This window comes from Globicephala melas, chromosome X, assembly GCF_963455315.2.
Source record: "Globicephala melas chromosome X, mGloMel1.2, whole genome shotgun sequence".
NCBI lineage: Eukaryota > Metazoa > Chordata > Mammalia > Artiodactyla > Delphinidae > Globicephala > Globicephala melas.
The window spans coordinates 110,878,617-110,905,568 of NC_083335.1; the positions used below are offsets into that span (position 1 = coordinate 110,878,617).

Below are 26,952 nucleotides of genomic sequence, written 5' to 3' on the forward strand. Positions count from 1 at the left end.
CAATGAGAAGCCCACACACTGCAACAAAGAGTAGTCCCCACACGCCACAACTAGAGAAATCCCGTGTGCAGCAACGAAGACCCAACGCAGCCAAAAATAAATAAATAAATTAATTAAAAATTTTTTAAAAATTAAGAAAAAGAAACTGTGATCGAGGAAGTTATAAATACCTACAAAAATGACAAAATCTTACTAAAAACAGTCTAGAATTAGACAAGATCATTGCTTTGTATCCTGGGAACTTAGTTTGATAACCATCAGGTTAGGGGCCCCAAAATATGGCCAACAGAAAAGTGGGTTGTACTCCATTTGCACCTATATATGGCTGGACAGAAATGTGGATTGAAATTCATTTGCTCTACGGATCTTACCAAACTGCTAGTGGCCCTCAGGGAAACTACAACGGCCATTACGAGGAACATTACAATTAGAAAAGATCATTTAAGAAGTGCAGATGAGAGCTCTACACACCACCAGTCCCTCCCATCAGACAACTTCCACAAGCCTCTTAGATAGCCTCATCCACCAGAGGGCAGACAGCAGAAGCAAGAAGAACTACAATCCTGCAGCCTGTGGAACAAAAACCACATTCACAGAAAGACAGACAAGATGACAGCCTGTGAAACAAAAAACACATTCACAGAAAGATAGACAAGATGAAAAGGCTATGTACCAGATGAAGGAACAAGATAAAACCCCAGAAAAACAACTAAATGCAATGGAGATAGGCACCTTCCAGAAAAAGAATTCAGAATAATGATAGTGAAGATGATCCAGGACCTAGGGAAAAGAATGGAGGCAAGGATGAAGAAGATGCAAGAAATGTTACCAAACCTCTAGAAGAATTCAAGAACAAACAAACAGACATGAACAATACAATAACTGAAATGAAAACTACACTAGAAGGAATCAATAGCAGAATAACTGAGGCAAAGAACAGATAAGTGACCTGGAAGACAGAATGGTGGATTTCACTGCTGCAGAACAGAATAAAGAAAAAAGAATGAAAAGAAATGAAGACAGCCTAAGAGACCTTTGGGACAACATTGAAGGCAACAACATTCACATTATAGGGGTCCCAGAAGGACAAGAGAGAGATAAAGGACCAGAGAAAATATTTGAAGAGATTATAGTTGAAAACTTCCCTAACATGGGAAAGGAAATAGCCACCCAAGTCCAGGAAGCGCAGAGAGTCCCATACAGGATAAACCCAAGGAGAAACACGCCGAGACACATAGTAATCAAATAGGCAAAAATTAAAGACAAAGAAAAATTATTGAAAGCAGCAAGGGAAAAATGACAAATAACATACAAGGGAACTCCCATAAGGTTAACAGCTGATCTCTCAGCAGAAACTCTACAAGCCAGAAGGGAGTGGCTTGATATACTTAACGTGATGAAAGGGAAGAACCTACAAGCAAGATTACTCTACCCAGCAAGGATCTCATTCAGATTTGATGGAGAAATCAAAAGCTTTACAGACAAGCAAAAGCTAAGAGAATTCAGCACCACCAAACAAGCTCTACCACACATGCTAAAGGAACTTCTCTAAGTGGGAAACACAAGAAAAGGACCTACAAAAACAAACCCAAAACAATTAAGAAAATGGTCATAGGAACATACATATCGATAATTACCTTAAACGTGAGTGGATTAAATGCTCCAACCAAAGGACACAGGCTTGCTGAATGGATACAAAAACAAGACCCATATATATGCTGTCTACAAGAGACCCACTTCAGACCTAGGGACACATACAGACTGAAAGTGAGGGGATGGAAAAAGATATTCCATGCAAATGGAAATCAGAAGAAAGCTGGAGTAGCAATACTCCTATCAGATAAAATAGACTTTAAAATAAAGAATGTTACAAGAGACAAAGAAGGACACTACATAATGATTAAAGGGATCAATCCAAGAAGAAGATATAACAATTATAAATATATATGCACCCAACATAGGAGCACCTCAATACATAAGGCAACTGCTAACAGCTGTAAAAGAGGAAATCGACAGTAACACAGTAATAGTGGGGTCTTTAACACCTCACTTACACCAATGGACAGATCATCCAAACAGAAAATTAATAAGGAAACACAAGCTTTAAATGACACAATAGACCAGATAGATTTAATTGATATTTATAGGACATTCCATCCAAAAACAGCAGATTACACGTTCTTCTCAAGTGTGCACGGAACATTCCCCAGGATAGATCACATCTTGGGTCACAAATCAAGCCTCAGTAAATTTAAGAAAATTGAAATCATATCAAGCATCTTTTCTGACCACAACACTATGAGATTAGAAATGAATTACAGAGAAAAAAACGTAAAAAACACAAACACGTGGAGGCTAAAAGATACATTACTAAATTACCAAGAGATCACTGAAGAAATCAAAGAGGAAATCAAAAAAAACCTAGAGACAAATGACAATGAAAACACAACAATCCAAAACCTATGGGATGCAGGAAAAGCAGTTTTGGTTTTTTTGGTTTTTTTGTTTTTTGCAGTACGCGGGCCTCTCACTGTTGTGGCCTCTCCCGTTGCGGAGTACAGGCTCCGGACGCACAGGCCCAGTGGCCATGGCTCATGGGCCTAGCCACTCTGCGGCATCTTCCTGGACCAGGGCATGAACCCGTGTCCCCTGCATCAGCAGGTGGACTCTCAATCACTGCTCACCAGGGAAGCCCAGGAAAAGCAGTTTTAAGATGGAAGTTTATAGCTATACAAGCCTACCTCAAGAAACAAGAAAATCTCAAATAAACAATCTAACCTTACACCTAAAGGAACTAGAGAAAGAAGAACAAACAAAACCCAAACTTAGCAGAAGGAAAGAAATCATAAAGATCGGAGCAGAAATAAATGAAATAGAAACAAAGAAAACAATACCAAACATCAGAAAAACTAAAAGCTGGTTCTCTGAGAAGATAAAATTGATAAACCATTAGCCAGACTCATCAAGAAAAAGAGGGAGAGGGCTCAAATCAATAAAATTAGTAATGAAAAAGGAGAAGTTACAACAGACACCACAAAAATACAAAGCATCCTAAGAGGCTACTACAAGCAACCCTATGCCAATAAAATGGACAACCTGGAAGAAATGGACAAATTCTTAGAAAGGTATAACCTTCCAAGACTGAACCAGGAAGAAATAGAAAATATGAACAGACCAATCACAAGTAATGAAATTGAAACTGTGATTAAAAATCTTCCAACATGGGCTTCCCTGGTGGCGCAGTGTTTGAGAGTCCGCCTGCCGATGCAGGGGACACGGGTTCATGTCCCGGTCCAGGAAGATCCCACATGCTGCGGAGTGGCTAGGTGCATGAGCCATGGCCGCTGAGCCTGCGTGTCCAGAGCCTGTGCTCCGAAACAGGAGAGGCCACAAAAGTGAGAGGCCCATGTACTACAAAAAAAAAAAAAAAAAAAATCTTCTAACAAAAAGAAGTCCAGGACCAGATGGCTTCACAGGTGAATCCTATTAAACATTTAGAGAAGAGCTAACACCCATCCTTCTCAAACTCTTCCAAAAACTGCAGAGGAAGGAACACTCCCCAACTCATTCTCTTTTTTTTTAAATAAATTTATTTATTTGGCTTTGTTAGGTCTTCATTGCTGTGTGTGGGCTTTCTCTAGTTGCGGCTAGCAAGGGCTACTCATTTTTTTTTTTTTTTTTTGAAGTATGCAGGCCTCTCACTGTTGTGGCCTCTCCCGTTGCAGAGCACAGGCTCCGGACGCGCAGGCTCAGCAGCCATGGCTCATGGGCCCAGCCGCTCCGCGGCATGTGGGATCTTCCCGGACTGGGGCACAAACCCGTGTCCCCTGCATCAGCAGGCGGACTCTCAACCACTGCGCCACCAGGGAAGCCCAGGGCTACTCTTCGTTGAGGTGCACGGGCTTCTCCTTGTGATGCCGTCTCTTGTTGCAGAGCATGGGCTCCAGGCACGCAGGCTCAGTAGTTGTAGCGCACGGGCTTATTCGCTCCGTGGCATGTGGGATCTTCCCAGACCAGGGCTTGTACCTGTGTCCCCTGCAATGACAGGCAGATTCTTAACCACTGCGCTACCAGGGACGCCCGTCCCAACTCATTCTATGAGGCCACCATCACCCTGATACCAAAACCAGACGAAGATACTACAAAAAAAGAAAATCACAGACCAATATCACTGATGAATATAGATGCAAAAATCCTCCCTACCTAGGGAGACAAAAGACCTGTATGCAGAAAACTATAAGACACTGATGAAAGAAATTAAAGATGATACCAACAGATGGAGAGATATACCATGTTCTTTGATTGGAAGAATCAATATTGTGAAAATGACTATAGTGCCCAAAGCAATCTACAGATTCAATGCAATTCCTATCAAATTACCAATGGCACTTTTTACAGAACTAGAACAAAAAATCTTAAAATTTGTATGGAGACACAAAAGACCTCGATTAGCCAAAGCAGTCTTGAGGGAGAAAAACAGAGCTGGAGGAATCAGACTCCCTGACTTCAGACTATATTACAAAGCTACAGTAATCAATACAGTACGGTACTGGCACAAAAACAGAAACATAGATCAATACAACAGGATAGAAAGCCCAGAGATAAGCCCACGCACCTATGGTCAACTAATCTATGACAAAGGAGGCAAGGATACACTATGGAGAAAAGACAGTCTCTTCAACAAGTGGTGCTGGGAAAACTGGACAGCTACATGTAAAAGAATGAAATTAGAACACTCCCTAACACCATACACAAAAATAAACTCAAAATGGATTAGAGACCTAAATGTAAGAGAGGACACTACAAAACTCTTAACTGAAAACATAGTGAGAACACTCTTTGACATAAATCACAGCAAGATCTTTTTTGATCCACCTCCTAGAGAATGGAAATAAAAACAAAAGTAAACATATGGGATGTAATGAAACTTAAAAGCTTTTGAAAAGAAACCTACAAACAAGACAAAAAGACAACCGTCAGAATGGGAGAAAATATTTGCAAACAAGTCAACGGACAAAGGATTAATCTCCAAAATATATAAACAGCTCAGGCAGCTCAGTATTAAAAAATCAAACAACCCAATCCAAAAATGGGCAGTTCTCCAAAGCAGACATACAGATGGCCAAGAAGCACATGAAAAGCTGCGCAACATCACTAACTATTAGAAAAATGCAAATCAAAACTACAATGAGGTATCAACTCACTCCAGTTAGAATGGGCATCATCAGAAAATCTACAAACAACAAATATTGGAGAGGGTGTAGAGAAAAGGGAACCCTCTTGCACTGTTGGTGGAATGTAAATTGATACAGCCACTATGGAGAACAGTATGGAGGTTCCTTTAAGAACTAAAAATAGAATTACCATATGATCCAGCAATCCCACTACTGGGCATATACCCAGAGAAAACCGTAATTGAAAAAGACACATGCACCCCAGTGTTCACTGCAGCACTATTTACAATAGCCAGGTCATGGAAGCGACCTAAATGCCCATCGACAGAAGAATGGATAAAGAAGATGTGGTACATGGGCTTCCCTGGTGGCGCAGTGGTTGAGAGTCCGCCTGCCGATGCAGGGGACACGGGTTCGTGCCCCGGTCCAGGAAGATCCCACGTGCCACGGAGCGCATGGGCCCGTGAGCCATGGCCGCTGAGCCTGCATGTCCAGAGCCTGTGCTCCACAACGGGAGAGGCCACAACAGTGAGAGGCCCGTGTACTGCAAAAAAAAAAAAAAAAGAAGAAGAAGATTTGGTACATATATATGATGGACTATTACTCAGCCATAAAAAGGAATGAATTGGGGTCATTTGTAGAGACGTGGATGGATCTAGAGACTGTCATACAGAGTGAAGTAAGTCAGAAAGAGAAAAACAAATATATTGTATATTAACGCATATATGTGGAACCTAGAAAATGGTACAGATGAACCGGTTTGCAGAGCAGAAATTGAGATACAGAAGTAGAGGTAAAACGTATGGACACCAAGGGGGGAAAGCCGTGGGGTGTGGGGGGGGTGGGATGAATTGGGAGATTGGGATTGACATGGATACACTGATGTGTATAAAATGGATGACTGATAAGGAAAAAAAAAAATGAAGTTCAGTTGAAAGTAGGGTTCCCAAATTAAACAAACTGAATGGGACATCTATTTTAATTGGTACGTAGAACCTTCCAAAAGGCTTCAGGACCCCAGAATAGCCTCATTGAAAAATTCATTTAAAAAGTCTAATGAAAAATTAAAGACACAAGTGGTACCTAAAACAAAAGACTGCAAGACAGACGCAACTTTTACTACTCGCCTCTATCGTCCTTTATTTGAGTACTCATTCTAGTAATCCTCAGTCTAAATTGTCTTTCCTAAAGAGACTACCAGACCATAAATGAAAGTCTGCCAAGTTATAGGCCTTACATATACCCCCATATCTACCCTTGAAGGAGGGTCCCCATATGGACCCCTCTCAGAGTTGATGAGACTCTGAGGGCCTTTATGGTAAACTGCTATGTTATTCCCTTAAGCAGCTAAGGGAAACTAAAATTAAATTCATGAAAAACCTTGACATCTGGTAGATACTGGAGCTACACCCTCTACTTTAAACCCCCCTCAGAGCCTGCAAATGGGATCCTGGGAAAACTGGCAGAAGCCAGCTAAGGGTGAGAATTCTTACCAGAGTCAGCTCTCCCAGATCTCTGTCTGTAGTACCCAAAAAGAGAAGAAAATAAAATAGTTTTTGCACCTTCTTTGGGGATGCCTCTTAAGTGCAAGGGGTTGTTCATTACTACCAGAAATATTTACTGCTTGTCCCAACTGAAAACTGACAAGATATTTAAAAGGATTTTTTTTTAAAGTAGCTCTGTGGTCAAAAGTTGGTCAGAAAGAAACTGGAAGATGATATTCAGAGTCTGATAGGAATATTTCTTTTAGGTGTCCTCCACTAAACCAAAATGAAACTATGCACCCAGAAGGAAAGAAAAACCTTCTAAAGCCTTTGTGAAAGAATTTACCAAAATCTTCCAAAGGAAAACAGCTCTAAGTCCAGAACATAGAAATTTTTTTTTTTTGCGGTACGCGGGCCTCTCACCGTTGTGGAGAGCACAGGCTCTCCCATTGTAGAGCACAGGCTCCGGACGCACAGGCTCAGCGGCCATGGCTCACGGGCCCAGCCGCTCCGCGGCATGTGGGATCTTCCCGGACCAGGACACGAGCCCGTGTCCCCTGCATCGGCAGGCGGACTCTCAACCACTGCGCCACCAGGGAAGCCCCGGAACATAGAAATCTTTTAATTTCCATCTTGGTTAGAAATCTTGTCCCTGATATATATATATGAAAAAGCAAATTAAGAATAATGTAGAATGTAGCTGAATAGGAGGATCAATCTATGAGGTCATTTAGGCTGCAACCCGATTCTTTGGGGAATTGAGAGCAACTACCCTTATCTTACAAATCTTTGCAAAACTAGAAATATAGCTCCAGAGACAGTTCACAGTCCACCTATTCCTTTTACCAATCCCCAAATCTCTCCTATTTATCTCAAAAAGCTTGTAAGTATTGTAAACAATCTGGCCTTAGGAAACCAAAGTACTCCTTAGAGGAACTCGTATTCTTTTTCTGTACCTTTGAGATACAAATGTTCTACAGACTTAAGGGAGGTAATTCTTATCAGAATGTAAAGGAAAGGGGAAATGGTCGTTTGAAACCTAGGCAAATAAAAAATCTTTTAAGTGTCTTCCCCCAAAATATTAGTAAAAAATGCTTTAGCCATCGGAGCAGATAACCTTAACTTGTTCCATCTACCAGAAAAACAACTTAGATTCATTCAACTTATTTTACAACTAGTCAATTACTATACCTGATTCATGGCAGTAATTTTAAAACAGAAGCTCTAAGGTCCCTGTTTGCAACTGTCTATTTATGTGTGTCTATGTATGTATTGTAGATGTACGGTATTTTCTACCTTCAGAGGGTATTGCCAAAATTAATTTGTAAAAGAGCTCTATTTAATTGGCTCAAAGAAATTAAGCACTTATATAAATTAAGTGAAATCAATAAATTGAATAGATGTAAATGGAATAAAAGTTTTTAGGTGAACTTTTTAAACGGTTTCTCCAAATCTTTTTGGTAACCTGAAAACTTAAAGTTTTGCCAAGTTAAGTTAAATTAAATGATGGACAGTCAATGAATAGACAGATCATTTCCAAATAAGATAGAATACTGAAATATTAATTATTGAACATAGATTTATCCACTTTGGGCTTCCTTTTACAGGGAAACTAAAGATATTTGGGTCTCCTAGTAAACATGGTTCCTGCCATGCTGAGAAATTTACTAAGAGAAAATTTAATTATAAAAAGTATAAAAAATTATAAAAAGTATTTATAAATTTGCCAAGCCATATAATGCTAAAATAAAAAGAAAGTTCGTAATTGACCCAAAGCATAAATAAATAATCTATTTTTAAAAAAAAGTAATACTAAGCCTTTATGTTGTAATTGTACAGGTATATGTTATAAGTGTTCCAGAAACTATATGCAACTCCTAAAGTCTGATATGTATGTCCTGGTATAATGTTATCATCATAATTCCAGTTATCATTTTACAATATTGAGTGTCACAGAAATAAACAAATTTCCTTGCTAATTCTATTATAATAAACTCTCATCATAAGTCTAACAATGGGCATTTTTTTTAAGTTTTCTGTCGTTTATAGACAATTATTGTTTTAACTCAGATGCTTTTGCAAAAATGTTGCTGCAAAAGTGCCTCATCTTCAAGGAGATGCATGGAAAGGACTCCAGCAAACACAAGTTTCTGATAACTTTAAGATCATAAACTGAACTGGATAAGAATTTCTAGAACAAATGGAAAAAAACTGGATTAAAGCAGAACAAGAATTAATAATATGGGACTGAATGAACTGAAAAGGGTGATTATAATTTTTATTCCTTCTTGCTTGAAGCACTACTGGTTCTTTAATGTTTTGTTTTTCCAGATTTGAAGAAACTTTTTCTCTTAAGCTATCTATGACTTACAACAATTTGGTAAAGTATACTTTTGTAAACAAAGATGAAACATTTACTTTTTCTCCCTACCTGATCCCTCCAGAATTTGGAAACTCTTGAATATTCTTTTTATGGCAAAATAGTTAGTTATTTACATAAGTCCAATGAGAATCTGTTCTCCTTGCAACAGGACACAATTGGAAACACTGGTTATATTACCAAAACTTTACCTGGAATGTTATATTTGAGAGAGATGTACATAGACTCAGATATGACCAGACAGCTTTAAAGAACTACGGTTGACTTTATGGAGCCAATAAAGCCCCTTGGAAAAATCGACCTGGTACCTTACTACAAGGTTCTAGCAAAGCAGTCTTAAAAAGAACTCATATGGTCAAGCACTACTCTTGCTACACCTATGTAAATAATCAGGCCAAGTATAACGCAAATAAATTAGTTTTGCAGTGATTATCTTTGTTTTTTTAAAAATGGAGGTAGTTATAAAGATTATGTTTGCATCTTTGTAGATACTAGATTCTAATCCTGACAATTGTCTTTGAGATTTTGTTAAATACCTGTAAATTAGACCAGATCCTGAATTCTTCTAGTTTCCTCAAATACCTGGCTATAACTCACCAAACGAATGTTTCCAATTTTCTCCTACCCTTCTGATTTGGAATCACTAAGAACAAAGACTGCCCTTGAATCTCCTTGGAATGGACTATACCAGGTCTTCCTCACTACCCAGATGGCAGCCAAACTTTAGGAACTTGAACCTTGGGGACACATCTCACAGCTGAAGAAGGCTCCACCGGACATCTGGCCCTGCACAAATGGTAGAGACCTCCAAACCAAATCGACGAAGAACAGAAGTAGCTGACATCAATGTGGACTGCTTCCTCCCAAGATGCTGGATCAAGACTTCATACTTTAAACATGAAACGCTTTCTTCTTCTCTTTCTTTCCTTTACCCTGGCATTGGCCTGGAAAGGTAACACCATCACCTGTATCTCCCAGCCCACTGCTAAGGGGGGGTAACTTTTCACTGCTAGATTTGTCATTATCAAAAAAACTGATCTGTTCATTTATAGCATTACCTCAGTGGGAGTGCTTTGTGCCCTGACAGGATTTATCTTTGTCTGTGGTGATTATCATTCTCCTTGGGCCTATGAATACCTAGATGGCTGGCGCATAACTCGGCAATGCCTCTTCGGTTACCTAACTGTGCCCCTAACTGTCCACAGAGACACCTCATTGGTCAACTCTCCTGAATTTGCACTGTCAAGTTAGAAAGAACCTACCAGGAGGCTTTCTGATTCAGGATTTGCTTTCTTTGGCAGGTGCCTACTGCCCTGGTTAGAAGTAAATGCAAAGGAGCCTATGATCAGGAACCTCTCCTTAACTCTTGAAGATACTGCAGAATCTGTTGATAAAGCAATAGCTGCTCAGTGAAAATCCTTAGACTCTCTGGCCCAAGTTGTTTTTGATCATTGGATAACCCTAGATTACCTTTTAGCTTTGCAAGGAGGTGTCTGCTGTGGCCAACACCACCTGTTGCACCTGGATTAACATTTCTGGGGAAGTTGAAACTCAGCTACATACGATCACTGAACAAGTCACTTAAAAAGGTGACTCCTTCAATAGGGTCTTTCTTTGACTTATTTGATTTTGATTGGTTTGGGTCCTGGGGACCACAGCTTCGAAGTACACTCCAAACACTGGGAATTATCCTGCTTATCATAATCATAGTAGTCTCCCTGCTACACTGTATTCTCTCAAAAGTTTTTTTTTTAATAAGATTTAATTTTATTTATTTTTGACTATGTTGGGTCTTTGTTGCTGTGCACAGACTTTCTCTAGTTGTGGCGAGCAGAGGCTATTCTTCGTTGCGGTGCACGGGCTTCTCGTTGCAGTGGCTTCTCTTGTTGCAGAGCACGGGCTCTAGCTCTAGAGCGCAGGCTCAGTAGTTGTGGCACATGGGCTTAGTTGCTCTGCGGCATGTGGGAACCTTCCCGGACCGGGGGTTGAACCCGTGTCCCCTGCATTGGCAGGCGGGTTCTTATCCACTGCGCCACCAGGGAAGTCCCCTCTCAAAAGCTTTAAATGCGTGATTGCAGCCACTCACCACCAAGCAAATGATCTCCCTAACACCGGAACATCAGAAAAGGAATAAAGAGAATGACCAACTTAAAAATTGTGAAACTGAAGTTGTGGCCTGTGTGTATCACAGAGATTAAGCAAATAACATTATGATCTGTGAATAGCACACAAAAGATCAACAAAAATCGTGAGAACTCAGAGCAGTAGCTGGGAGTGGCACTAACATCTTACATTTTTATCATATCTTTCAGGCTGAGAGTCTGATGAAAAAGGGGGCATTGTTAAAAAAGAAACAACAGGCCCAAAATGGAGTTACTTGTGCTAAGCTCCATGTCATCAAACTGAGACTTAATACCTAACCTAATTGCAGTTTCAGTCTCTCCTAGGAATGTAATCTTATCCAGTGGGGAATTTCCCAGCCAGCACTAGTGAGGTAATCAACCTGATAGACCCCTGTCTTCCCCCAAAGGAAGATGAACTTGCCTGAAATATTCCATTCTTTTCATTTTTGACTTCCTTGTCCCACTCCCTTTCTGCCTTTAAAAACCTCTCCTTTTCTGCAGCTTTTTGGAGCTCCTTTCTATTTTTTAGATGGAATGCTGCCTGATTCATGAATCATTCAATAAAGTCAATTAGATCTTCAAATTTGCTATGTTGAATTTTATTTTTTAACAGATTGCTGCTTAGTATTTTTAAATTTTTAAGCAAAAATACAGAACAAATATTTTTTAGAAGAACAATGTCCATTAGAGAAAATTTCCATTTGTCATAGCTTAAAGAATCAAACTTCAAAACCAAAAATACTAGGTAGCCTTTGCAGCACTGAGAGAAAATGAATAAATGCATTTCTAAGTGGTCTCAAGGGAAAAAATAAAAGAAAATATAGTGTTCTCAACGTGGTCTACAAGAAAAAAAAGGCAACAGATTATTAATTCAAAACCCATCAGTATAAAATTTTAAGTGTAAAGTGAAGTTCAGAAGAAGGAAACTGCAATGTTTAATTTCTGGGTGTTGGATAAATTCCAATTTTACAAGTCAGGGCAGCATATCAAAAGGAGCATGAACTCTGGAAACTGTCAAAGCTGGTTCCAATTCAGGTTCAGCCATCAACTAGTACATGACTTTGGGCAGCTCTCTAAGTCTCGATTTCTTCACGTGGCAAAAGAAATTAATTAAAGCTTCCTCCAAGAGTTTTGGCAAGAAATAGAAATAATAAATGTAGTAGGCACTCAATAAATGATAGCTGTTATTACTCTCTTCCCTATTGCATATCACAAAAGAATCAAAAAATAACAACAATAATAATACAACAACAATGCTACTTCTCTACATGGAAAGGGGATAGCCCATAAGAAAGGGATAGTCTCAATTTTATATGCAGGCTACTCTTTCTCAAAAATGCCATGATACTCCAGAGGCAGAGAACTGTGCTGGGGCTGAATGACCAACGTAGGGAAAAACCCTTCACACTAGTCAGAAGTAAGCTCTAGGCCTGGCTCTGCCACTTACTAGCCATGTGTTCTTAAGCAAATCACTTTGCCTTTCAAAGCCTCAGTTTCCTTTTCTGCAATTTGAGAACAACCCTTCACAGGTTGTGAAGATCAAATGTATGTGAAAGGACTTGTCCAACTATAAAAGCAATATGCAAATAAAAGGTACTTTACATAAGTACATTTAATTAAAGCGAGTTTCCAAGAACAGCAACTTTGGAAGGCACGATAAAAGCATGTAATGATTGACGGCAAAAAACACTGTAGTCAGAACACTTTGGGTTCAAATCCCAACTCCGGCAATTGTTAGTTATATAACCTTGACAAGTGCTTACCTTACTGAGCACAAGCTTCTTCATCAGTACAAAAAGCAATAACACTTTACTCAGGTTTATTGTAAGGATTAAGTAAAATATATGTAGCACACTCTTTGGAATACAGTTAGTAATAAGGAAATAATAACTATTATTTTCTATCAAGACCTTTCAAAACATTCACAGCCCTTGACACAGAAATTTCATGTCTAATCACTTGAATATGGGAATAATCCAAAATAAGGAAAAATATTTACATGAAGAAATTCTTCAATGTGTTGTTTATATTAGTAAAAAAAAAAGTTCAATATTAGAGGAATAATTAACTATATTATGGCCTATCCACTAATGAAACATTTAGTAATGGCTAAAATGATGTTTACAAAACATTTACAACAACTTGAGAAGTGTTTAGACAACAATGTCTTAGTGCCAAAAGCGAGGCTACAAAAAAATTATCATTTAGGGTGATCAAAAATATACACTAAAAAAATACATATATACTATACCAAAAAAAACTGGGTAGTAGACTGATGAGTAATTATTAATTATTTCCAACTGTTTTTCTATATCTTACAATATTCTGAATGAGAAAAACTTTTTATGGTAAATGTAAGTAAACACAGTATATCAGTTTTCAGCAGATTTATTATTATGAAATTATAATAAACATTGATTGATATATTCAACAAGAGATAATGGAAGAATAAAAAGAATAAGGGAATACTCTGAACAAGTATGTGCTAATAAATAATTTAGATGAAATGAACCCATTCTTAAAAGGACACAAACTACTGAAAATGACTGAAGAATAGAAAATCTGAATAGACCTATAACAAGTAAAGAGTAGAATAAGTAATCAAAAAACTACCCACAAAGAAAGGTCCATGCCCAGATGGCTTCACTGACAAATTCTACCAAACAGTTAAAGAATTAATCCCAATTCTTCACAAACTTTTCTAAAGTATGGAAGAGATGGAATACTTTCCAACTCATTTTTTAAGGCTACTACTACCCTGATATCAAATCTAGACAAAGACATCACAGGAAAAGAAAAATAGAGACCAACATCTCTTTTGAATACAGATGTAAAAATCTGAAACAAAATACTACCAAACTGAATCCAGTAACATATAAAAAGGATTACATAGAGAGCTTCCAGGTTGGTGAACTCATGGTGGCTTGGAGAGGGCACAGAAGCTCGCACCCTTCCTGTAGCCTTGCCTAAGCATGTTTTCTCATAAACTGCTTCCCACCGGCCACAAAGCTCAGACCACCTGCCAGCACTGGGAGGAGGCTGGTGTCCATCCGCCATGATGCCTCAATGTGCACCTTTGGCCACTTGCTCACTCGAAGAAGTTCAAAGGTGCATGACTATGTGATCACCCAGCACAGGGATCAATGTCAATCACACCTCACTATGACCACTGAGGAATTCAAGGGAAAAAAAGCTCACAGAAACATCAGATAACCTTGGCCACAACATCAACTCATGAAACGATACGAAGTTTTCCTGTGGTGTTCTCCTAAGATGATGGTAACAATGTTGTGTCAAGGATGAAAGAAGCTACACTCTATAATAAGAGCTCTATACATAACATATACGATCAGAATACAAAAGTGTCAAGGATATGCTATTTTCTGAAATCAGTTTCCATTTCTGATCATCTATCTGTTAACCTAAACTAGGAATCATCTAAGATAAAGTCTGTCCCTCACAACATTCAAAAGTCTAATGTAGGAGAGGAATCAGATGGCAGAATAGAAGGATATGGAGCTCACTTCCTCTCACAAACACATCAAAAATCCATCTTCCTGTGGAACAATTCTCAAAGAATACCTACTGAACGCTGGCAGAAGATATCAAGACACCCAAAATTACAAGAAAAGTCTCCACGTAACCAGGAAGACCCCGCAATGCTTTTATCTGGATTCATGTTTAAAATGGGAGAGATTTCGTCCTTCATATTCCCCTGTAAATTCTCAGCATGGAACAGAGACTCCAGTGCCTGCTATGTTCTCAGTATTTCTGGCAGAATGAATGAATGAAACCATCATACATATTACTTCATGTTATATAAAACCACATTTATCATTAAGAGCATTTGTGCTTTCTCAGTATTTTCATGCATCATCAATATAGGTGTATTATATTCAGGAATAAGTAAAACAGTGCTTGTTTAAAAAAAATAGAGTTTAGGGACTTCCCTGGTGGTGCAATGGATAAGACTCCGTGCTCCCGAAGCAGGGGGCCCGGGTTCGATCCCTGGTCAGGGAACTAGATCCCACATGCATGCCACAACTAAGAGTTTGAATGCCACAACTAAGGAGCCAGTGAGCTGCAACTAAGGAGCCCATGTGCCGCAACTAAGGAGCCAGCAAGCCGCAACTAAGGAGGCTGCCTGCCACAACTAAGGAGTCCACCTGCCACAACTAAGACCCCGTGCAACCAAATAAATAAATATTTTTTAAAAAATAGAGTTTAGGGGATTAAGAGGTACAAATTATTATGTATAAAATAAGCTACAAGGGGCTTCCCTGGTGGCACAGTGGTTGGGAGTCTGCCTGTTGATGCAGGGGACATGGGTCCATGCCCCGGTCCGGGAGGATCCCGCTTGCCGTGGAGCGGCTGGGCCCGTGGGCCATGGCCGCTGAGCCTGCGCGTCCGGAGCTTGTGCTCCGCGGCGGGAGAGGCCACAGCGGTGAGAGGCCCGCGTAACGCAAAAAAAAAAAAAAAGCTACAAGGATGTATTGTATAACATGGGGAATATAGCCCATATTTTATAATAACTATAAATGGAGTATAACCTTTAAAAATTGTGAATCACTATATTATTTACCTGAAACTTATATAATATTATACATCAACTATACTTCAACTAAAGAGAAAAAAATAGAGTTTATAAAGGTAATGCATGCAAGACCTCTTCAATAAAACCAGGTGGCAACTGCAAACAGAAAAAAAAAAAGGATTATATACCATGATCAAGTGGGATTTATGCCAGGAATACAGAGTTGGTTCAATATCTGAAATTCAATTCATGTACAGTACATCATAGAATAAAGAACAAAAACTACATGATCATCTCAATACATGCAGACAAGGCATTTGACAAAATTAAATACCACTTTTTAATTTAAAAAAAGCAATCAATAAACTAGTATTAGGAATGAACTTCCTCAACCTGATAAAGAGCATCCACAAAAAAGTCACAGCTAATATCCCACTTAAAGGTGAAAGACTGAATGCCTTCCCCCTAAGATTAAGAACAAGACAAGGAAGTCTACTCTTGCTTTTCTATTTAACAGTGACTGAGACTGTAGCCAGGATAGTCAAGCAATAAAGTGAAATCAAAGGCACAGAATAGAAAGGAGGAAGCAAAACTTCCTCTATTTGCAGATGACATGATTTATAAATAGAAAATCCTAAGGGATCCACTAAAAATCAATTAGAGCTAATAAATGAGTTTAGCAAAGTCTCAGGATACAAGATCAATCAATATACAAAAATCAATTGTTTTTCTGTACACTTGCAATGAACAACCCCAAAATGAAATTAAAATGACAATTCCATTTATAATAGCATCAAAAAGAATAAAACACTTGGGCTAGATTTAACAAAAGAAGAGTAAAACTTAAACTCTGAACACTACAAAACATCGCTGAAAGAAATTAAAGACCTCAATAAATGGAAAGCTATCCTGTGTTCATGAATCAGATGATTTAACTGTTAAGATGACAATACTTCCCAAACTGATCTACCGATTCAACGTAATCCACATCAACATTCCAGCTGGTTTCTTTTGAGAAACTGATCCTAAAATTCATATAGAGATGCAAGGGACCCAGAAAGCCAAAACAATCTTGAAAAAGAGAAACAAAGTTGAAGGATTCACACCTCCAATTTCAAAACTTTCTACAAAATCTATAGTAAGCAAGACAGTGTGGTACTGGCATAAGGATGGACATATAGATCAATGGAACAGAACTCAGAGTCCAGAAATAAACCCTGACATTTATGGTCAATTGATTTTTTAAAAATAAATTTATTTATTTATTTATTTATTTTTGGCTGGGTTGGGTCTCTGCTGCTGTGTGCGGGCTTTCTCTAGTTGCGGCAAGTGGGGGCTACTCTTCGTTGTGGTGCACAGGCTTCTCATTGCAGTGGCTTTTCCTGATGCACAGCACAGGCTCTAGGCACGTGGGCTTCAGTAATTATGGCTCGCGGGCTCTAGAGCGCAGGCTCGGTAGTTGTGGCACACGGGCTTTGTTGCTCCGCAGAATGTGGGATCTTCCCGGACCAGGGATTGAACCTGTGTCCCCTGCATTGGCAGGCAGATTCTTAACCACTGCGCCAGCAGGGAAGCCCTGGTCAATTGATTTTTGACAAGAGCGCCAAGATCATTCAATGGGGAAAGAATAGTCTTTTCAACAAATGGTGCTGGGACAACTAGATATTCACATGCAAAGGATAAATTTGTATCCCTACCTCATACCATATATGAAAATTAACTCAAAATTGATCAAGAACTAAATGTAAGACCTAAAAATACAAAATTCTTAGAAGAAAACATAAGCACAAATAATCTTGACTTTGGCCCCAAAGCACAAGCAACCAAAGAAAAAATAAATTGGACTTCATCAAAATTAAAATCTTTGTGCTTCAAAGAACATCATCAAGAAAATGAGAAGAAGGCTTCCCTGGTGGCGTGGTGGTTGGGAGTCTGCCTGCCGATGCAGGGGACACGGGTTCGTGCCCCGGTCTGGGAAGATCCCACGTGCCGCGGAGCAGCTGGGCCCACGAGCCATGGCCGCTGGGCCTGCGCGTCCGGAGCCTGTGCTCCGCAACGGGAGAGGCCACAACAGTGAGAGGCCCGCGTACCGCAAAAAAAAAAAAAAAAAGAAGAAGAAAAAGAAAATGAGAAGACAACCCACTGAATGGGAGAAAATATTTGCAAATCATACATTTGATAAGGAGCTTGTAACTAGAATATTTTAAAAATTCTTACAAAAAAATATAAAAATAAATAACTCAATTAAAAAATTAGCAAATGGGACTTCCCTGGTGGTGCAGTGGTTAAGAATCTGCCTGCCAATGCAGGGGACATGGGTTCGAGCCCTGGCCCGGGAAGATCCCACATGCCGCGGAGCAACTAAGCCCGTGTGCCACAAGTACTGAGCCTGCACTCTAGAGCCCGCAAGCCACAACTACTGAGCCCATGTGCTGCAACTACTGAAGCCCGCACGCCTAGAGCCCATGCTCCGCCACAAGAGAAGCCACCACAATGAGAAGCCCCCACACCACAACAAAGAGTAGCCCCTGCTCGCCACAACTAGAGAAAGCCCGTGCACAGCAATGAAGACCCAACACAGCCAAAAAAACCCACATCAAATGATCTGAATGGTATTTCCCCAAAGAAGATCTACAAATGTCTAATGAACACATGAAAAGATCCTCAACATCATTAGTCATTAGGAACATTCAAATAAAAACCCTAATGAGATACCACTCCATACCCACTAGGATGGGTATAATCAAAAGGACAGACAATAACAAGTGTTGCTGAGGATGTGGAGAAATAAGAACCCTCATACTTTCCTGGTGGGAATATAAAATGGTGCAGCGACTTGGGAAAACAGTTTAGAAGTTTCTCAAAATGTTAAACATTGAGCTACCATATGACCCAGCAAGTCTACTCATAAGTCTATAGCCAAGAGAACTGAAAACATGTTTTATATAATAACTTTTACGTGAATGTTCATAGTAGCATTGCTCACTATAGCGAAAAAATAGAAACAATCCAAATGCCCATCAACTGATGATTGGATGAATACAATGTAACATATTCATACAATGGAATATTATTCAGCATTAAAAAGGAATGAAGTTCTGATTCATGATACAACATGGATGAACTTTGAAATACAACACTGAATAAAATAAGTCAGACACGAAAGACTCCATATTGTCTGATTACATTTATATGAAATGTCCAGAACAGCCCAAATATATAGAGACAAAAGGAGATTTGTGATTACCTAGGGCTGTGGAGGTATAGGGTAGGAGAGTAACTGCTAATGGTTTGGGGGGGCGGGGGATGAAAATGTTCTAAAACTGACTGTGGTGATGATTGTACGGCTCTATGAATATACCAAAAATTCACTGAAGTTTACACTTTAAACTGGTGAATTGTGTAGTATGTGAATAATAAAGCTGCTATTATTAAAAAGTGATCCAGGAAAACAGTTTGGCATTTCCTCAAAAAGTTAACCACAAAACTACCATATGACCCTGAACTTCCTACTACTAGGTATATACCCCAAAGAACTGAAAACAGGGCCTCAAATAAGTACACGTACACTCATGTGCATAGCAACACTATTCACAATAGCCAAAAAGGTGGAAAAAACCCAGATGTCCATCAAATGAATGGACTAAAAAATGAGATATATTCATACGATGAAATATTATCCAGCCTTAAAAATGAATGAAGTACTGATACATGCTACAACACGGATGAACCTCAAAAACATTATGCTAAGTAAAAGAAGCCAGACAAAAGGGTCACATCGAGTATGATTCTATTTACATGACATGTCCAGAACAGGTAAATGCATAGAAAAAGAATACAGATGGGTGGTTGCCAGGTGCTGGGGGAAGAGGAAATAGGGAGAAACTGCTTAATAAATAAGGGACTTTACTTTGGAGTGATGGAAATGTTCAAGAACGAGATAGAAGTGGTGGTTACACAACTTTGTGTAAATGGCACTTAACTGTTCCTTTTAAGATGGTTAATTTTGGGCTTCCCTGGTGGCACAGTGGTTAAGGATCCGTTTGCCAATGCAGGACACAAGGGTTCAAGCCCTGGTCCGGGAAGATCCCACATGCCTTGGAGCAACTAAGCCCATGCGCCACAACTACTGAGCCTACGCTCTAGAGCCCGTGAGCCACAACTACTGAGCCCACGTGCCACAACTACTGAAGCTCGTGTGCCTAGAGCACATGCTCTGCAACAAGAGAAGCCACTGCAATAAGAAGACAGTGCACCACAACGAAGAGTAGCTCCCGCACGCTGCAACTAAAGAAAGACCGCGCAGCTACGAAGACCCAGCACAGCCAAAAATAAATAAATTTATTTTTAAAAAGATGGTTAATTTTGTGTTACATGAATTTCACCTCAATAAATTATTTAAAAGAAACAGCAATCCAAAAATTGAAGTTAATGTTCCCATTTGCATGCAACATTTTAAAAGCTGAAAAGTATTTCAAAAAGAGAGAATTTACGTTTACGTTTTTATGTTTTGTTTTGTTTTGTTTTGTGGTATGTGGGCCTCTCACTGTTGTGGCCTCTCCTGTTGCGGAGCACAGGCTCTGGACACGCAGGCTCAACGGCCACGGCTCACGGGCCCAGCTGCTCCACGGCATGTGGGATCTTCCCGGACCGGTGCACGAACCCGTGTCCCCTGCATCGGCAGGCGGACTCTCAACCACTGCGCCACCAGGGAAGCCCTACGTTTTTTTTAACCTAAGAAATTTGGCTAAATTTTTAAAACTCTGGGTAATCTTAGATATAAAAAGAGAATAACTCTCTTTACTCTCATAATAAATTACTACCATGGAATTAGTTCAGTTAGAGCTTTTGAAAGATTTATTTCATGACATGCTTACAGATCTGAAAGAGTTAGTGCATCTCCTGTTGCCCCACTGTCAGAGATTAACTTGCTAACTCACTGGCACAAGTCAGCTGGGAGAGAGACCAACATGTGATTCCCAAAGGAAAACATTCCACACTAATTAGAATAGAATACTCTGTATCCTAAACTCCGCATCTTAAGCCTGAGTAAACTGCTAAAACCAAGATGTGGAACAGAAATTGGGAAAATTATCTATAACCTAGATAACAAAGGAATGGAGTTTAAGAGCAAGTTATTCACACAAGCACCGCAGCTTGTTTGTTTCTGGTTTAATTTGCATGTGGAGACTACATCCGTTAAACACTCAAGTGAGTTTCAAATAGATTCTAGTATCTATGAGAAAGAACATCAGTACAAAATAAACAAAGGAAATACTGAAGCCTCTAATTACATGGGGGTAGTGGGGGGCACATCATCTATTCAGAAACAACACACTTTTCAGGAAGCAGATAATCTAGCATTTCTCAAATTCTACGTAGAATATTCTAAAAACATGAAGCAAATCTCATGAAGTTCTGTATTGAATAGCTATAAAAAATCTGATCGAGTTATAAAATCTAATAAAAATTCAATGATGCTACCAAATGTCACATAGGTATGGATAGAGCTATTTATAAACGTACTGAATAAACAGATATAAATTTACAGAGAGGCTTTCTTGTTCCCTGCCACTGAGTTTTAAATTGAGATTTTATATTGGTACATTTTCAACTGAAATCAAATCAAACATAAAATATCTCTCAGATAATACTTTATGGCACATCATATATTCAAAGCTACATCTTCCTAAAGGTAGTTTCCAACGTTATCCCAATTTAACCTTCAGTTCAAGTGATGATGCCTCGTGCAAAATCACTCTGGGCAGCTTGAGAACTGTGTGCGTAAACGAGAAAGGGGCAGAGGGTGAACCCAGCTCACTCTCCCCTTTTGATCCAGGAAGACAGGCGCACTCCTAGCACTCACCTTTCTCAGATTTCTTGTCTTTCATTGAAGATGACGTGCCACAGCCCATGTCTTGTAAATCATGAATCAACTTCTCACTCTAAAACAGGGTGAAAAGTGCTTCCCTTTACTCTGCGAGGAGCCCCTCCTGACTGATCCACTTCGGTCACAGATCCTGATGAGGAGGACACACAAGGGAGGGAGGAAAGCGGCCGTTAACAAGGTGTCTAAGGGCTGCTCAGCAGGATTCATTTTACGCTTCCTCTGAACTGCTGTTCATCATATGATATGGAAAGTGATCAGACATAGTCTAATCCTGGTTTATTTTCCAAAACACAGAAGCAGCAACAGAGCAGCTGTACATTGCTTTTCTGCAACACATAAATTACATTTTCCCCGTGTCTAGGTCAGATCAATACTCTATAAAATAAAGCATTAAAATGAAAAGAAAAATGGAAATGTAAGATCATACAATTTTCTAATTGAAATATAGGGAATGGGATATGAAAGGATCTGACATAATTTAACTGTTTTGCTTTTAAGCTCAAAATAGTTAAATCTATCTGGGCTTTTAAAAACACAAATTGGAGAATGGCTATGAGACAACAACAACATATTTATACGACTATGCCAAAATTCAAATCAAAATGAGTTCTTTGACACTATTTCTCTGAATCAGTCAGGGCACTTATTTAAAAAAAAAAAAAAAAAAAAAGGAGGCTTCAAGGCCTCCCCAGAAACTAAAGCATCAGAATCCAGGAAGTTCCCTTTTCAAACAAGCTCTCCAGGCATTTCTGAGGCCCCTCCAAAGTCTGCCCTTGCACTCACCAGGCCTTCCGATGGCTCAGCTGAGACTGTTACATTGGATCTTCCACAATCACTCCATGGGAGTTTTCAACAAAATTCCTTTCTGTAGTAATCCCACCTCATGCCTTTTTAGGGTGATGTTTCCTTTATTTCGTGATACTCCAAACCAGCCTGTGCTAATCTATTTGCATTTCTTGATAGTAACAAAGTCAAAGAACAACTGACTTGGGACTCTGCCAGGCATGCCTATTTTTCCGTTAGTACTACACTAAACGCTGCAAGATTGCGACTCAATGAAAGAAAGGGGCAAAACAAAATGAGCAAAATATCTGAATTATGGAAATATTTTTAAAACGACAATAACCTTAATAAACAGATATTCTGATCAGAGCTAGGCTTGATTCTATTATGTATTGAATTAATTAACCCTCCTAAACTTTGGGTTATTTCCAAATTTGAGAGGCATTTCTTACATATCTCTCTTATCTACATCAGGCGTAAAAAATGTTAACAGGGTCAGCTCCAAGGGCAGAAAACCCTTGTGGCATTCCACTCCAGACCAATCTCTAGGGTTACTACAGACACATTACATTCACACTCTCCTACTCCTTCAGTTAGGTGGTAAATTTACCCATCGTAAGCATCCACTTCCTTATCTATGAGACGTCCTGGTAAATTTCGCTAACTATTTTAATGAAATTAAGATATATAATTTGACACCTTGACATTCCAGGCTAGCCAGCAGCAGCAGAAGAAAAAGAGGAGGAGGAGGAAGAGAAGAAGGAAGGAAGGAGGGAGGAAGAAAGGAAGGAAGGAAGGAAGGAAGGAAGGAAGGAAGGAAATCAGTTTGCCATTACTTTTAATAACAGAATTATAGACGTTTAAAGGTGGTAGACTTTTAGAATTACCCAGAATTTACACAAAGTGCAAGAAAACCAAGCCCCTTGTCTAAAGTCATATAGACAAACTGGCTGTCAAACTCTGTTGCATATTAGCATCACCTGGGGAGCTTTTAAAACTCCCAATGCTCAGACGGCACCTCACCAAATTAGTCTCTGGGGATTTAAAACATAGTGATGCCTGGGTCCCATCCCCAGAGATTCTGAGGTAATTGGTATTGAGTGGGGTTTGGGCATCAGGGGCGTTAAAAGCTCCCCAGGTGATTTTAATGTGCAGCAAAGTTTGCCATTCTCTACTGCAGACAATGTTCTAGGGAACCCATAGTGATGCCTAGTGATCATCACATTTTCCTCTAAATGCTTTGACTCCATCTGTTTGGAACAGAATTTTTCCAGAGGTCATGTCAGGCTTATAAGGCAGTGGCTTCTGGCATCTACTCTTTGCTTGTTTTTGAAATTGGGGCACTATTTACTCATCACCTCTGCTCTCTCCATTCTCAGACATTTCTCAAAGGTTATCTGCAGTGCCTATGAGAACACGTCTGCTGGGTTCTTCCTCACCCTTTGAAGTAGTTCATTTGGTCCTGGTGAGTTTCTCCAAGTGCCTAGATCCATGCTCTCCTATATGAGCATCACAAAACTTACCAGGGGAGATTATTTTAAAATGCAGACTCCCAGGCTTTACTGCCAATACTTGGATTCAAGCAGTCCAAGGGGGCCTGGGAATGTGCAATTAAAAGTGCACCCTTCATGGGACTTCGACACAAGCACTCCCCATATCTCAGTTTGAGAAAAATTGCTCTCCATATCTCCCTTGGGCTTTGCTTCCATCTTTATGCTATTTTTTTCTATCCCTTTTTATGAATACATAAGAGTTAGGCATTGAGTAGGCAACACTGATGCTACGATAGGAAGTGATATATTTCAAACTCAATTTTTTTCTCCAGAAAAAAAAAGCAATCTCTCTCCAAAGGCATTTGGTTCTCAGCCACTCCTCAGTCAATTCATTACACAACAAACAGAAGTCCATATAAAAGATTCACTAGGAACTAAAAAGCATCAAACTTGAATATATTTCTGCTAGACTGTAAGCTCCATGGGTACCTTTGTTTCTAAATACTCTTTGAATCTCTGGCACCTACACAGTGCATTTCACATAGCAGGTGCTTGATAAATGCCAAATGAATGAATGAATGAATGAATAAGGGAATGCATATTTCTAAGCCAGGGTCCTTTAAAAAATTAATGCTAAAAGTAATTATTAGTCCATCATTTCGTGCACAGATACATGCTATTTGACTACACAAAAGCCTTTTATTAAACCAGAAAATGGGTAGTACTTATATATTCATTTTTAAAGAAAAACTTTAAATCATGATAGAAAGAAATGAGCATTGTTCTAGAATTCTTGGGTTATTAGAAAAAAATAATTTGCTATTAGAATTTTTACATTATTAAATAATAATAATTTAATTTCCTTAGGTAACAGGTAAAACAAAACAAAAGAGTCAGCTCATTTTAATTCTCACCAAAACAAGAGCTGGTTAAGGCCAGGTGCCACTTACTACTCCCATTCACTACCCAACCTAGACTGCAATCACCCACTTAAAGGCTGAGAGGGACGCACGTTTGTAAGCAGTGTATGTCCCTTTGAGGACAACCCTGGGTGGTGCAAAGCTGATAAAAATGATTTGGGAATTTTCCATTATTTGGGACAATCTAAGCTTCTTCCACTCCCTGCCCTCTGTCAGCATCAGATAAACAGTGTGCTAAAGAGGTCTCTGAAGAAATGATTTCCCTAGTGCCTGAAAGGAGTTCTCCAGCTCAAGAGGTGGGTAGTCTCTGCAGCATTCACAAAGACCCAAGGATGCCGTAGTCAGTGACATAAACCACTTAAAAGGTGGATCTTGGCAAATAACAGCTTGAAACTTGCTCAGCGCTGCTGCCCCTACCAATATATACCGAGGGTGGTTTTAAAGCATAAACGTAAAATAATGACTCATCCTTGGCACACTTATAATCTGCAAAAGGAAAGTCTTCCAAGGCTTCTGCTAAAAGGTTTTCACTGTGCGTGGCGGGGGGTGGGTGGGGGTGCGGGGGAGGGTAGAGTGGGGGAGAACTGTTTGACGTTGTTTAGTTCTTTTCATCTTAACCACTATTCATTTCCCAAGGCGAAAATACAAGGAAAGAACAAAAGATGGCCCTTGGAGCCAACCCAACCTTGGTCTCCAAGCACCCTCCAAGTGCTAGCCCAGCCTCCCCAAGTTGTTCTTATTCATTCTTGATTTTTTTTCAAAGTGCATCTCTATTGAACGTCCACACCTTGGCTCAGCCACCTTGACCTTGATTCTGCTCCGCCTCTGGCATTCTAGATGTGACTTGTGTGGTTTCCCATGCTAGAAGCTCAGCTTTTCCTACAGATGCTGACTTTTTTGAGAAATCTGTACTCCAGCTTGGCCCCAAGAAACCCAAATCCAGAACCCATAGTCATTTAACTGGCACCATACCCCAGCCCCCAGAGTGGGAGGTGAGCAGATCTAATTCTTCCCCCTTGGACTGTGAGACACAAGCATGGAGGACAGATGCGTCTTCAGGCTTACTCTGCGGCATTCTCTTTGGCATTCATTGAAACAGAGGTTCTACAGCCTGATGTCTGTGGACTAAAGATAATGAAGGGGCATAGAGCCGGGTAGAGGAGTCCCTGGCACACTGCTCGAGATAGGCCCCTTCCACCACTACTCTTCCAGTAGAACACTGTAGCATTTGCTCCTGTGTGGGGTCTTAAATGAATAAAGGGAGTTCTGTAAGATGGAGCTGGTGATTATTCCTGGGTCCATGAAAGGGTAAGAAAAAGGAGGAAACGATACTGACCACCAGAATGTATCTGAGGGTGTGTGTTCTATCAGACAGGATTGTAATCAGGAGGCAGCTAGGCCTAGTGCCAGGTTTTCCAAAGTGTGTTTGTAGAAGAGGAGTTCTATGTGGTTTATGATTCTAGAAATAAGACCCCCCCAACAAGTAAAAGTCCCACCATCAAATAAGTTCAGGAGAAGTAGGATTAAACAGGTTCCTTTACTGCAGAACTCTTCAGAGCTTTCTGGATGTTAATATGCATCTCTAATATGAATCTAACTGCCTAATGCTGGCCCAATGGACACTGGAGTTTAGAAGTCAGACGAACCAGAGTTTAAATTCTTCTCAGATAGTCATTAATTCCTCTGCACCTCAGTTTTCTCATAAGAAAATAGGGATAATAACACCTACCTTACAGACTTGTATCAAAGGCTAATGAGAAGATCAATGGTGGAAAAAACCAACTGGAACAAAGAGAAATTCTTCTTAGCTGACGAGTTAAGAGGAGCCATGCACGGGTGGTACCCACTGTGGTTGACGTGTTGAAACAAAACGTGTTTGCTCACATCTCTTCCTTCAGAATGCACTGTCCGGGACCTCCCAGAGGTTAAATCCCACAGGTGTCTGTCTGCTGGTTCTGGGATAATTATAGACTCACAGAGAAAAGGACTCTTTTCCCCTGAGACCGCTAAGATCTGAGAAAACGCTTTACCAGTAATAATAATAACAGCTAAAGTCACTACTATTTATTAAGGGACTATTTACCCAGCACAGTGGGTACTTTATATTTCTACTATTCCAGTTAATCTTCACAGCAACTTTCAAGGGGAAAGTTGTTCACTCCCGTATTAGA

The 26,952-nt window shown here is 39.7% G+C and overlaps 1 protein-coding gene across 1 annotated transcript in view; it reads right to left on the reverse strand.

Annotated features, from left to right (window-relative positions):
• PPEF1 (protein phosphatase with EF-hand domain 1) overlaps nucleotides 1–26,952 on the reverse strand; it is a 156,913-nt gene that overhangs the window by 104,444 nt on the left and 25,517 nt on the right. Inside the window, exon 5 of the mRNA XM_030843736.2 lies at nucleotides 21,562–21,715. Within this exon, the coding sequence (XP_030699596.2) occupies nucleotides 21,562–21,610 (49 nt within the window). The 5' untranslated portion in view covers nucleotides 21,611–21,715. The remainder of the gene's footprint in view (nucleotides 1–21,561; nucleotides 21,716–26,952) is intronic.